General features: G+C 41.3%; 1 protein-coding gene across 1 annotated transcript in view; it reads right to left on the bottom strand.

Annotated features, from left to right (window-relative positions):
* Window positions 1–13,570, bottom strand: part of SPAG16 (sperm associated antigen 16) — a 372,211-nt gene that overhangs the window by 99,249 nt on the left and 259,392 nt on the right. The window contains exon 15 of the mRNA XM_005486882.4: window positions 4,930–5,056. Within this exon, the coding sequence (XP_005486939.2) occupies window positions 4,930–5,056 (127 nt within the window). The remainder of the gene's footprint in view (window positions 1–4,929; window positions 5,057–13,570) is intronic.

The following is a 13,570-nucleotide window of genomic DNA, read 5'->3' on the forward strand; positions in this document are numbered from 1 at the left end:
CTGACCATAGGAAAGCAAATGGTTCTGAAGGGACAGACATGAAGCAATTCCTGATGGGAACAAGGAGAGGAAAAAATGATGTAAAATTACAAATGGACTTGGAAAAGGCCTGCATGAAAATCAAAGCAGGCAGCAAAATAAGTCTCAATTCTCTATGTAAAGAGCAAATCTTTCAAAGATTTAAAAGATGTGCTCCAAAACCACACTCCCTTCGCTGTCCTGTCAGGAGGAGTTACAGCACTGGAGCAAGTCTGAACTGAGTAGTAACCAGAACTGGGAGTTGTCTGAGTGAAAGGGCAAGTGCCAGCACAAATCCAAAGAATTATACTCCTCCTGCATCCCCTGCTGCTGCACCAAAGGAACTGGGATGATGGAGCACAGCCCACAGCAAAAACAAAGCAAGAAGAAAGCAGGAAGGGGGAAGGAGAGATGTTTGGCTCATGACTGGGGAAGGGAGAGAAAAAGCAACTTAACTTTAACAATTGTTTAATCCTTCATGGTTTGTTTTTCCTCAATACCCAGAATCAGTGATCAGAAGGTTGTGTTAATTGTCAAGAACTTCAATCAAGTAAAAATTACCCAAGTTGAGGCTGTATTGCCTGTGACAGCTTATACATAGTCAGAATTGAGGCAGGAACTCAGGCATTGAGCCACAAGGGGAAAAGCACCCTAAGGAATCAATTGATGTTATCAAGTAATCTGCCTTGGAGATTAAAGAACACAGAGCAATAAAGTGTTGTAATGAAAAAAGCTTTTGAGTCAGAAATGGGAGGCATAGGGAAAAACACACATTAATGTCAGCACATAATTGCTCTATGTGGACAAAATCAGATGCCTCTAAAGAGATTACTGCTGAATTCTGTGCTAGAGGATTCTTCTCCCATCAAGTGTGACTTTAACTGTAATCAAAAGGAGACAAATACAGAAAGTAAGTTCCAGAAACTGCAAAACAAGCAAAGGGTGAAGATCTTGTCCTGCTCCTGTTCTCTTTATATGTGGACACAGTGGCCACAGTCACCTCCTGAGAGCTGCAAGTTGAAGGTGCACCCACTGCTGATTCAGCCTCTAACTCCAAAATCCAGTGGAGGCTTCCCAGCAGAGCTTCTTCCAGCCTAGAAAACTCTCCACCCTACTAAGATGAAGCTTTATCTCCTCAGTGCCACTTAAAGAGTATCAATTAATTAAAAGTGTGAAGGAAAGAAGGAAAGAAGGAGCAAAGACAGACACCTGGCTCTGTAACCTTAACACCAGCTTGTCTTTGCAGTCAATACACCAACCAAAATTGAGGAAATCAAAGAGAAAATTGAGAGGGCACCTCACTGCAAGATTGATTTGCAAGGACTACACCTTGCAAATCTGAGCACACAGACTGTTACCAGATTAGAGATACAGTGAAAACTGTAATTTTGGAACTTTACCTGATGTCTCAGTATCAGTGGAAACCATCTGAGCTTTAACCTCCATGCCCCTTTCCATGTGGGGATTGCTTGTGGCTTTAGCATTATCAGTAATAGCCCAAATAATATCAAGTGCAAATATTGAAAATGGTCCAGCAATAACATCCCAGAAATCTTTTCAATAATTCTGTGTTCAGTAAAAGGGTGGGTAATATAGAGATGAAAATTTGTCTCTGCTATTTGACACCAAGAACAACTGCAGAGGAGCAGCAAACAGTTGGCAGCCATTGGAGCAATGTTTGCCTTGTGGTTATGGTGCTGGGTGATGTCATGTGATGTGTAATTAAATAAATGAAGCTTGCTTTCAGAGAGCAACACTGAGCAGTTGCCCTGACCCCACCATGGCTGACAGTGGTACCATCTGTTCACTGTCAACATGTCTCCTGCATCTCTAGAAATGTTGTCTCCTAAAATAAAAGGTTTGTATCACAAGAGAATCTTGATCCTGCCATTTCTCAACTTCAACATTCATTTACAGCTTTTACATTCTTTTAATCAACTTTTCCTCAGGATAAGACACACACCTATGGCCCTTGGGGATGGTCAGAAGCATGGAGAGGTTATTTGTTCATGCTGAGAACAGCACAGCCCAGCCTGGATGGAGGCAGGTTAAATGTTAACACCTCACTGTATCTCCAGAGCTCAAAATACAGCAGTGCATTTTTCCACATATTATTTGCTTGCCCTCAGCCTTACTGTAACTGCTCTTGATTTTGGATTGTTGCTGTGAAATGGGGCTTGTTTGGTTTGTTTGTTTTAATGTGCTGTGATAATTAATAAATACCTCATAGCACACAAGCTGGAACCTTCTGCACCTTCTCTTACATATGCAATGCTGAGCTGTGATTAATCTCATTTACATTTTCTAAACAGCAACTGGAAACACTAAAGGTGGTGACAAGAGGGTGCTCCAGGGATGCATGGATGCTACACAAGAATATGTGCATGTGGAGATGCTGCTGACTTGCACATAAAAAAGTAAAAGGGAATTTAATTTCAAAATCAGTTATGCTGGGGGTCCATCTTGCACAGTAACTCTGGTCAGCCATTCACAGCAGGCAGAATTCAAAGGACATGTTAATTGTGTATGACATCAGAAAAATTTCTGATACTAAACACAGTATTGAAGAGCAATACCACCAGTAGGCTGAGCCCCAGGCAGCTCCATCACCACCTCTCACTGAGAGACCATGAGCTTGTTGCAGAAAGTGCAGGACAAAGCAGAAAATCCCCATTAAGTGCAGTGGTAATTAATAATATAATTATTTTCTGTTTAATCACAAGTATGAGAAAGTCCACCTTTAAGCTGAGCTAAAGAATAGCTGAGGCAGAGTGCAGTTGAAGCAAAAAGATTTATACACAACTGTTGTCACTAATTTATCTAAGATCTGAGTGTGGCTCTGATAAAGCAGGAAGTGGCTTTAGGCTGCTATTTAACTAACAGTGCTGTTCAGGCATTTAGGTCTGGACCAGCAATGGATCACTGGAGCCAGCAAGGCTCATCCCCAAAAATGCCATTGGGGGAACCCCAGTACCTCACAAACTCCTCCCACCTGGAGCATGTCATACCCACAAAGGTAACACCACTTAAAAACAAAAGGCAAGATGTGCTTGTCTACACTGCATTTGCAAAGATAATTACTTGAAAACAATACAAAGGAAAGCAAAACAAATTCTTCCATTAGCTGGGGCCTTCCTATCTCCAACCTCAATCTTGTTTGCTGATACCGCCAAACTTTGCATAAACCTCTTCTATCATTATTAACTTTCATTTAAATAATTATTGGGCAGAAGAAACAAACCTGCTCAACCATGGCTCTCTAATCTGGTAATTAAATCCACCTGTAAGAGCTGAACAATGTGTGCCTCTGACTATTAATGCAGTCAAGTATTTTACACTGGGTGGTGTAACATCAGCTGGAGAGACTGAGGGACACAGCTGGAAACTGAGCCATGTTTTGATAAGGAAAATCAACACAAGCTGCTCCACAGGCAGAGGTCCTGACTGAGGCAGATGTCCCATCCCAATAGGCTGTTAAACACAGGATGTATTTTATCTACTCTGCCCCTCTTGCAGCAGGTACAGCGTGTCTCAGCCAGGTATTTGCCTATCTTCAGCCAGCTGCAATTCCATCCTTTTGCATTCTGCCTCTCTGTGACCATCCACCCCAATTTGACATCTCTGTTGTGTGGTTACTCCTGCAGAGAAAATTTTGGATTTTGTCCAAATGATGGGAAAATGTGCCCATTTAGATTACCTGAAGCCAATAACACTTCTTATGGAAAGTTCCCATCTGGCAGAACTATTACAACTGCATTTTTCAGGGGTGTGGTTCTGCTGCAAATGACCCAACATTATACACCATAAACAAAGATGCAAAACTTCTTCAAATCCTCCTGAACAAAAAAAGATCTCTTATTCCAAATCACACACATAAATACCATAGTGGTTAAACGTGTCTTTGGGAAACTGCCCAAAACTGGACACTGCCAATGCATTTTTTCTCCCCTGGAAAATGCAAGCACCTTATTCAATGATACAGCAGAGAGATCCATGAAATCACTACACAGATAATATGGAATTTGATGTCAAAGTTTCCTGCCAAGGGACTCAATATATTGATAATATGCATTCCACAGTATGTGGGTCATTGTGACAAAACACCATCCTATTATTTTTCTTTAATGATTCCTTATCATCCCTCAAATTGTATCAAAGCTTTATGCTTTATGAACACATAATACAAATGCATACTTATTTTTCATGTGCCTATATATATTATGTTATATATTGTTGTATTATATCATGTTGCACTAGCTTTGAGTAAAACCATTTCCTAAGCTAGGATCTAATTCTGTGTTGCAACAGGAATGCTTGTCTATGCTTTGGAACTGAAGATTGTTTTAAAACAAAAATGTTTTAGAATGGCTCCTCTTCAAATGAAAATGCAATGTGCACTCACAGTACTGCTGACATGGTAATACATGGTTGATGATGAAAAAATAACTGCTTAATTCAATTTCTGTGCCTAGTAAGCAGCCCTGTCAGCACGATGAAGTTCTGAGGCACTTCTAAGAGGACTTTGTAAGAGCGTTATGAAATGCAACTCCAGAATTAGCAAATAAAAGAACAAACAGTAATGGGGAATAAACACCACTGGAACATAGGTAATCTCACAAAGCTTTTTACCTCCATTGATCAATTCTGTATTTTATGTAATACTGTTGCAATTAATTATATTCTTTGTTATTGTGCATTTTTCATTTTGTAAAAATGGAGCAGCAGTCCAATTTGGCAGTTTAGCCCATAGAAAACAAGCATATTGATCATTGCCACAATCGGGCATTTCTTCTTCAAAATTACCTCATCTGTGCTGCTTCACACATGTTATCTGCCTCCAGAACTAGAGAGAGATTAAAGAGATTGCAAAACAAACATGTTTTAGGGGGGAAAGCTGTTTTAGAAGCCTACCAGAGCGATGAAAGGCCACCTGGTTGGCAGGATGGGGACCTGCGTCGATGGAGAGAACAGGGAGCAGCATCCGCATGTCCCAGAGCTTCAGCACGCCCGAGGAGTCACAGGAAGCAATGCTGTCCCCCTGCCAGGGATGGAAACAGAGTCAAGGCACTGCTGCTGTCCCCTGCCAGCAGCAAGGCCTCTGGCACAGGGCTGGGCAGACACAGCAATCGTAGCTAAACAAAGAAATAAATAAGCTATTAGATGTGAGGTTATCACAGCCTCTTATCGGCTCTGTTGGCTTGAATAGCAATGGAGATGATGAGACCAGTGCAGGAGAAACTGGAAGTACAAAGGAGAAAAAGTGCATCTTGAATTCTGACACCAGTGTCCCCTAAGAACAGGCTTTGTGGTTCTTTTCTTCCCACACAGCCACAGGATTGGCCTTTTAGCCCTGATTTTAACATTTTCCATGTGAAGGGTAAGATGAGGGCAGAACGGACACTCCTTCCCTGCTGTGTGTTCCACAGACAGGCTTAGGGACAACTCCCCATCCACTTCAGGGCTGCATTGGATGATCCTTCTGGGTCCCTTCCAGCTCAGAATATTCTGTGATTCTGTGAGAAACTCCCCTCTTTCAATGAGCCAGAAGCATGCAGGGATTATGCAAGGAAAGAGAGCAGGACCATGTGTCCCATGCCTCTGTTCAATATTAACTAAAACCAAAACAAATAAACAAACAAACAAGACCCCCACAAACAAAGAAAAACCCCAAACAAAAAGCTCCAAACAAACAAAAAACACCCTATCCCGCCCTCAAAAAAACCAAAACAACCCACCCTACCCACAAAAAACAAAAAAACCCCAAACCTCTACCTTACAAAGAGTTTTTTGATTATGTAGCATATAAATAAATGCAAAAATCTAAGAAGGCAATGTAAAGGATGCCAAACTATAACTTTGTTTAGCTAATTGCTCCCACTAGAAGAGAAAGAGCTGCCCAGCTATCCATGCAGAAACATTTACTTTTCATTTGAACCTTCTAAATAAAGATTCAAATCCCTAAGGCAGCTCAGCTGGTGTGCACTCACACTTATCAATGTCTCTTACAATTTATGTAAATATAAGAATATATTAAAGAATATTATTTAGAAGGGGAATCATTATGGTATGGAAGTAAAAATCAGCTGAAACAGGGGTCAGATACTGCAGCAATGATTTAAAAAAAATAAAATATTTTTTACATCTTCCACATAAATAGTACCTGCAATAAAGTGTGTGGTGTTTTCTAGCAAATAGAGGATTTAAGATCTTAAAATATCCATCAGCTTCTCAACTAGAAACTAATGGCTTGCAAAACACTACCCTGGTGTAAGTAAAATGAAATCTTTAGGTTCATTTGGAGGAGATCTAAATGTCAAAACTCCATTCTGGCTTGTTACAGGGACTAATGCAGACTTAACACCAAGAAACAAAATAATCATTGCTTGGAGAATTCAGCAGCCAGGCTCTCAGCACCTGCTGTTTTGCAAAAAAATTGCAGTAACCACAACTATACCCCACCCAACACAGTGCCATGAGCATCATGGCTCTTTGAACTATCTGAATGAATTCCTCTTCATTTCATCTGGATTCTTCCAGCAAATTCAGCCTGTACAAAGGATGAGGGCAAGCAGGCTGGCTGGGAAGCAAACAACAAAAAACTCCAAAATGCAACAACTACACTCCAAACTGTTGTATGGCTTGAACTGGATCTCAGGAAAGCAAATTCTGTGGGGAAAAAACCCCATCATTGTGGATATGAGACTTGAAGAGTCATCAGACTCAGTCCCTTCCTCTTACAAGCAGTGTTTTCATACATTTGCTGTGTTACAAGTGCTAAATTCCACATCAGCAACAATTCCCCATCCACCTGATGCTGCAGATCCAAAGCAGCCCATGAGTATAACAGGAGTGTAACAGTGCTTGTTCACATGCAACCTGTGTCTTTTATGATAAATAAAAGTGGGGTTTTGCAGCAAAACTCCCTTATTGCCTGTCCTGATGCATTTCAGTTACTGTGTTATCCACATCCCACTTGGACACTATTTTCTTGGACTATAAATAATTAGCCCTTCCTTCTCTCCTTCCCACCCTTCCCAATAGCATTGAGCCTGGATTAATTATGCATGTACCCACACTGCTGATGTTTATAAAGCAACTCCTGCCAAACTGATCACCAGTTTTGGAATGATCTCACATTCAGAGGGGCTAGAGATGCACATCTCAGCTGATCAGAGGTGTTACACAGGAATATCTACAGAGTGGGATGTCTCCTTTCCTTAGGTCATCACCCATCACTCCAGTAAAGGGAAGAGGAAATGATTATGTGTGTACAAAGATCCCTCCATTCCCCAGCATAAATTTTTGACCTCTGGACCAGCTCTTCACACTTCACCAGCCTCTCATTTTCACCTTCTTCTGCAAAGATGATATCCATCTCTATCAATGGCCCACTTTGGAAATCACCAGTATCCTTTACACCTGCTATTTCATATCCTTTAATACGATTGTGACATAAACTGCATTTTACTCTGTTTTTTTTTCTTATCCAGAGAGACATTTTAACAAAAAATTACTTTGGGAGTGTGTGTGTGAGTAGCAGTTTTGGTTTGGTTTGGTTCAGAAATGCGTGCCTTCCCACTTGTTTTGTATGTGTGCAATAAATGAGTTCAATAAATGCTGCTTAATTACAGCTTTGGTAGCTCAGCTCTGACCCAGATCAATGGGCAGCCCACCTGGGTGAGACTGCACATAATCCACTCAGGGTAGTGACAGGAGACACTCCAGTGGCTGCTCTGTGACTCCTCCTTGTGCCAGCCACAGTTGCACCCATGGATTTTCAATATGACATTTCTCCTGTAAGTAACAGCACTGAGAATGTGGCCCTGGACAGATATTATGCAAACATTGATCAGAGACAGTCCCTGCTGCAAAGTGACTGAGAATGGAGAGCTGACTTTGACCTTCTCGCTGGCCCTGATGTGAGCATTGTTACTAGTGGCATAATTATGAGGAAAACACTCTAATTTACTTGTATTACAGGTTTTCCCTTCTAGTCATTAATTTTGCTACAGTAGCTGGCTTATCACAAGAGAAGAGCCATTCCCCTCTTTCTCACAATGCTGCCATCCCATTCTCTGCCATGTTTACTTTGCTCCATTGCTACTACTGACCCCTTGGGCAAACAAAGCTCCTTTCTGGCAGGGATTTACACAGTCCAGCTGTTTGTAGGTGCCAGATGCACTGCACTGCCCTCACTCATTCTGGGCTCTCTTGGGAGCCTCTCTCAGGGCCTGCTGTTAATAGGACTGTGGGTTCAGTCCCTGCATGGGGCTACTCACTGAAGAGCTGGACTCAATGATCCTTGGGGGTCCCTTCCAACTCAGATTATTCCGTGATTCTGGGATCTGTGGCCACACCAGAAAGGATGAACCCCCTGATCCCTGAATAGCAGCAGTGCTGGAGAAAGCTACCCTGGGATCACCCCATTGTGCTGTGTGCTGGGTGACTGAGACAAGATGCTCCTGCTCCAAAGGGTTCACACACAGTCTCAGTGGCAAAGATAACTATTTCTTGCTGTCACAAGGCTGCAGACATTTTAACAATTTCCTCCCAGAGGCCTGGAATAAACAAAGTGTGTGTGAAATGTAACAGCCAGCAGTGTATTTGGCCTGATTTCTGTGATTAGACAGCACACCTCATCAGGAAACAGAAGCAAGAAAACAGACTTCTGGTGGCAACATATCAATGTACACAAACAGGTATTTGATCAGCCTTGACACACTCTGCCCACAGACTTATTACTAAATGCATTAATTATCCCCGATCCCGAGGCAGCTGTTCACTGAGAACATCACATAATGATTTTGTTAGTGAGCTGGCTATTACACTTCAGCACTCCTTTTCTCTATTCCACACCTTGTCCAAATCAACTGAGCTGGAGATGGGGGATAACAACTTTTCAATAGGAAGAAATAAACCAGGACTGTAACCAAGCTGAAAAATTATTTGGAGTTATACACCATTCAAAGAAAAAGAAAAGGATAAGTCATATGTTAAATGAACTCATTTCCATCTGGCCATGGGCCATTTTCAGAAGCTTTTAAGGCAGAATCACTTTAAATTCTCCTGCGAGCTTTTGGCTTTTTCATCCCTGCTACAGTTATTATTTTAGTCATTCATGGAAGAACCCCCTGCCTTGCTCATGGTTTTCTTCTTGTTGTTTCTTGCCATACTAAAGTCTTTTTTATGATGTATTTTGGATGCTGTATTTTACTGAACAGCATGGTAGACTATCAGGGCTTGACTGATTTCCTACATGTAAAAGGAGAAGACAATGAGTTCCAAGGAGAAGAGGTGCAAGAGCAGATTCCCCTTGTTCTGATTTCCATTCACACTACATTTGCTGCTGCTCAGCCCAGCTGCATTAGCTCCTTTAATCAGAGAGCATGTAGAATGATTCTATAAAACTGGTCAGACTTGCTGCCTAGTCTATAGAATCAAGCTGGTACTGTTTCGTGTGTGCACGCTGGAGTAATTAAAGAATTTATACAAGGATTCAATTAGTTTGCATTCACACACTGGCTCTGTTCCAGGCTCCACTTAAAGGACTTTGCAAGTCCTTTAATTGCCTTCACAGTTACATCCTCCACTCTTTACCTTCCTGCCAACTCATTGAACATCTTTATATTCCAGAATACCTCCCATTAAAATGGACATGCTCAGCTCCATATACATCACAATCCCAATCTCAACTGACACTTGCAACAAACCAAATAATTGTTACATCAGGAATGAAAAGATTTATTTAGTTTCCATGAAGTTTTTAAAAAAGCAACTTCCTTCTTCCCTTTTCTTACAAAATGCATTTTCCCCTTCTGAATATTAATGATTAGCAATGGGATTAATCACCAGGTACACTTTAGGTAAATATTCCCTGAAAACTGCTGTTTCACACCCCTGAGAAGGATAAAAATCTGCATAATTATGTCTCTTGCTTATGAACACATCTCTGGATTTATTGCTGAAAGATCAATAATACATGAAGCACATCAGGCTGCTTTATCTCATTTAGACTGCAGCGGCCTCCTCCCAGGAGCATCCTCTTTAAATTGAAGGCAGGTCAGTAGTTGTTCCATCACCTTTTGCCCATATTTTTAAAAAGGCAAAACAGTGGCTGAACAGCAACTCATTTCACTATGACAAGTCCACTGCTTTGCAGTGCTTTGTTTCCAGGACAGATGCAGCTGGATGAGCTGTGTTTTAAGGGACTCCTGCAATGACTTTGACATTTTCATCAACCCCAGTGGCAACAGATCTATGGTAGGCCCCTTCCCGGCCAGAGAGAAGCTTGATGATTACTGCCCCTTTCCATTACTCCTGGGAATCTCTTGAGCTCGGCCATGACAAAGGGCTGTTGAGTTCCTCACTGGTCCTGCCAGCCTTGTTCCCAGTCTCTGAACCCAGCAAAAGCAGTTTTGTTCTCTGTGCACAATCTGGTGGGAGCTCCTCGCCATGAAGTGCCAGTAGGCAAGGTGGCCACATGAGGAACAGCTGCCTCAAAAGGAAAGGCTCCAATAATCTGCATTTCTAAGGCTCCCTGTGGGTCACATCCTAAATCATTTAACTGTACCCCCATTTCATACACCTTCAAGGGAATGTTTTTAAGAGAAGGAGTCATTACCTCCCACATTTACAGCATGAGCACATCAGAAGCTGAGGAGAGTTATTACCTTGTGGCAATGCATAAACTAAATACTCTCCATAAAAATAATGAGAAACACAGGCAATGGATCCAGAGCCCTGTCCCTGTGCCACCCCATCCCACTGTGGAGGAAGGGCACAGGGATCCCAAGAGAATCCAGGCAGAGGTGGGTGAATCTGCTGTAGTGCTTACAAGGAAAAAGATTTTAATGTCCAATTAATCCAAATGAATTATGTAAAATATGATAAAGATGGAGGAAAAAATGTAGATGCAGTCCATTATTAGACTAATGACTAATCAATCACCACCCATTTTTGAAATATTATGCTTAAAACATCACAGTTTCAAATGAAAATAGCATCTTTTTAGAAAGCCATGGAATTACCTAGTCTGGCAAAAGTACAGAGCGACACTGATTGCACTTTCAAAGTGTGGTGGTGCATTTTTAACAATTATGAGCATCCAGAGTGGGGGAAAACAGTGATCAAAGGTTTTTAACAGGCACTGCCAGGATTTTCCCATCTGTTTTTTTCCTATCTTCGGCCTTTCATAGTTTTGAGTTCTGCATTGTGATCAAAGTTGCAGAGGATCAATTATATTTCAAATCAACTGAAAACCCAGAGCTCATGAAACTGGGGTTTTCACTCCCAGTGACTTTTTTAACAGCTTTGAATAGCCAGGAACTGGTGAGACACCAGCTCTTGTGGGGGTGAGGAGAATCCAAGATATTGATGCAAAACCAATAATCTCAAAGCTTCACTGTTGGTTCCTACAGAAGAATCCTCCAACTTAGCAGCTGTCAGTGAACAACTCCTGATTTTGCACTAAGTAGAACCAGTAGAAGCTGACCCAAGAAAGTAGCCATTGCTGCTTCCAGAGCTTATGTGATGCCTCAGGTTTTAGCTTTTATATTTTTCAGCTTCTGTACTGTTTTAGTGTGTACTTCTGAGCTTCACAGTAGGGGATGGTGAGAACTCTTCACAGAGTTGGGAGACAAAACAATTCCTTCTCTAGCTGGGGACCAAGGACAAATGATGCAAATTTCAGAGCATAAACAATGGTGCAGTGAAGAGAGAAAAACAAGCAGGATGGGACTTCATAAGCTAAAGCTGTAATTGGACAATTAACTCCAATATGCAAATGGAGCAGAACTTACAAAAGTGAGAGACTCCACGACTGGTTGCCCATTTTGTGACCATTTTGGTTCATCTTGGGTGCAGCCCTGGCTGGGCTCTTGTGCTGCCCAGGGTGGATCCATTGAGGCCTTTTAATAAAGGGATTATTAAATGGATCCCTGCTTTATTCTTTAACTCTGGCCTCTGCTCTAGGTCAGCCTTTCTAGGCATCATATGGAGACTCAGAACACCCCTTGTGTCCTCCAAAGGAGGAGCTCCACTAAAAGCAATCCATAGCAATGGCAGAACTTTGCTGCAGCAGAATTTCCAATTCTACTGACTTTCAAAAACAACCATGGATCACGGGTCTCTAGTTTGTGTACATGCACTCTGCAGGCTTTTCCCTTGCTGTGTGAAACCTGGGGAATCTCTCCTCCCTTTGTCACATCAAGTAGCAGGAAGTGCCTGGTGGTGTGTTTGAGGAGCACAACACATGCTAGGATTGCAGAAACCCTTTGCATAAATTTACATAAGAAACCACTGCACTCCCTGCAGAGTTACTGCTCACAGTAGTTGACATTGCACTTGAAACAGTGCTGCAAAGGGAGCAACAGCTTTGGCAGGGAGGTTTAAAATAATCAGTTTTGTTTTTCCCTTTCTAACCATCAAAGAAGGGTCTGAATGCTGGGAGCTGTGCAGTGAGAGGAGATGAATGATAATTGCCATTACTGGCTTTTCTCTGCATTTTTGAGAGATACCATGACTAAAGTAAAGTTAGGTGCCATCATTACCTGATTAGCCACTCCTGAGAGCAACAAGCATAAAAATTCCTGAGCTACACCATGTTTGTGCACAAGGACTTTTTTGGCATTCAGTTCCAAATGTGAAAAACTGGGTACTATTCACTGTAGTAATGTTAAAACACAGATATAATACATATTTTATAAAATTCATAAATTAGAGGCAAGAGATCTATTGCTGAAATGCAAAATTGTTCATTTTAAAATGCAGAAGATCTAAGTCACTGAAAAAAATGAATGTCAGTAAAGTACATGTGAGTTTTTTAAAGAGAAACCACCAAAGAACACATAAAATCATGGAATCCTTTAGGCTGAAATAAACCTCTAAGATCATTGAGTCCAACATAATATTTGGCTCCTTATCTTGTCTTTGGGTATTTAGTAAGGGTAACTAAAAGCATAAAAAAAATTAGAAATGTATTCACACAAGCTTACCCAATTCTGAACTCAAATAAATGTATGAATCTCTCTCACAGTTTAAATGTATTTCAGGTGAAAGAATGATCAGTTCAACAAATCTCATCCCATTATTTTGAGAACAACTTCACAAAAAACCAGCTAAATATCTATGGTGGGCTGACACTGCTGTGTCCCAGCTGTCCCTCAAACCCACTCTATGATTCCCTAACTCAGCTAGACAGGATAGAGAGAAACAGAACAAAAGTTTTGTGGGTTGGATTAAAGACAGGGTGATATCACTCACCAAGCACTATTATAGACAAAACAGACTTGACTGGGGAAAGGAATAATTTAATTTATGTAGGAGACTGGAGGAATGGTTAACAGGCTCAAAACAACCAGGTGGGAAGTGGGGTGGAAACAGGATGAACTCTGTCTCTTTTTTTCCTTCTTAAGATATACTGTAAATCTGACTGAAAAATTCCAGTCAATGCCTTCTTACCTGCCTTCTTGTGTCTGGGTAAATTGAAGTTTCTGAAGTGCCTTACTCAGTCTGGATGTTGTTTTACATTTTGCCAAGTACCTTATTCTACCTC

This window comes from Zonotrichia albicollis, chromosome 10, assembly GCF_047830755.1.
Source record: "Zonotrichia albicollis isolate bZonAlb1 chromosome 10, bZonAlb1.hap1, whole genome shotgun sequence".
Lineage (NCBI taxonomy): Eukaryota > Metazoa > Chordata > Aves > Passeriformes > Passerellidae > Zonotrichia > Zonotrichia albicollis.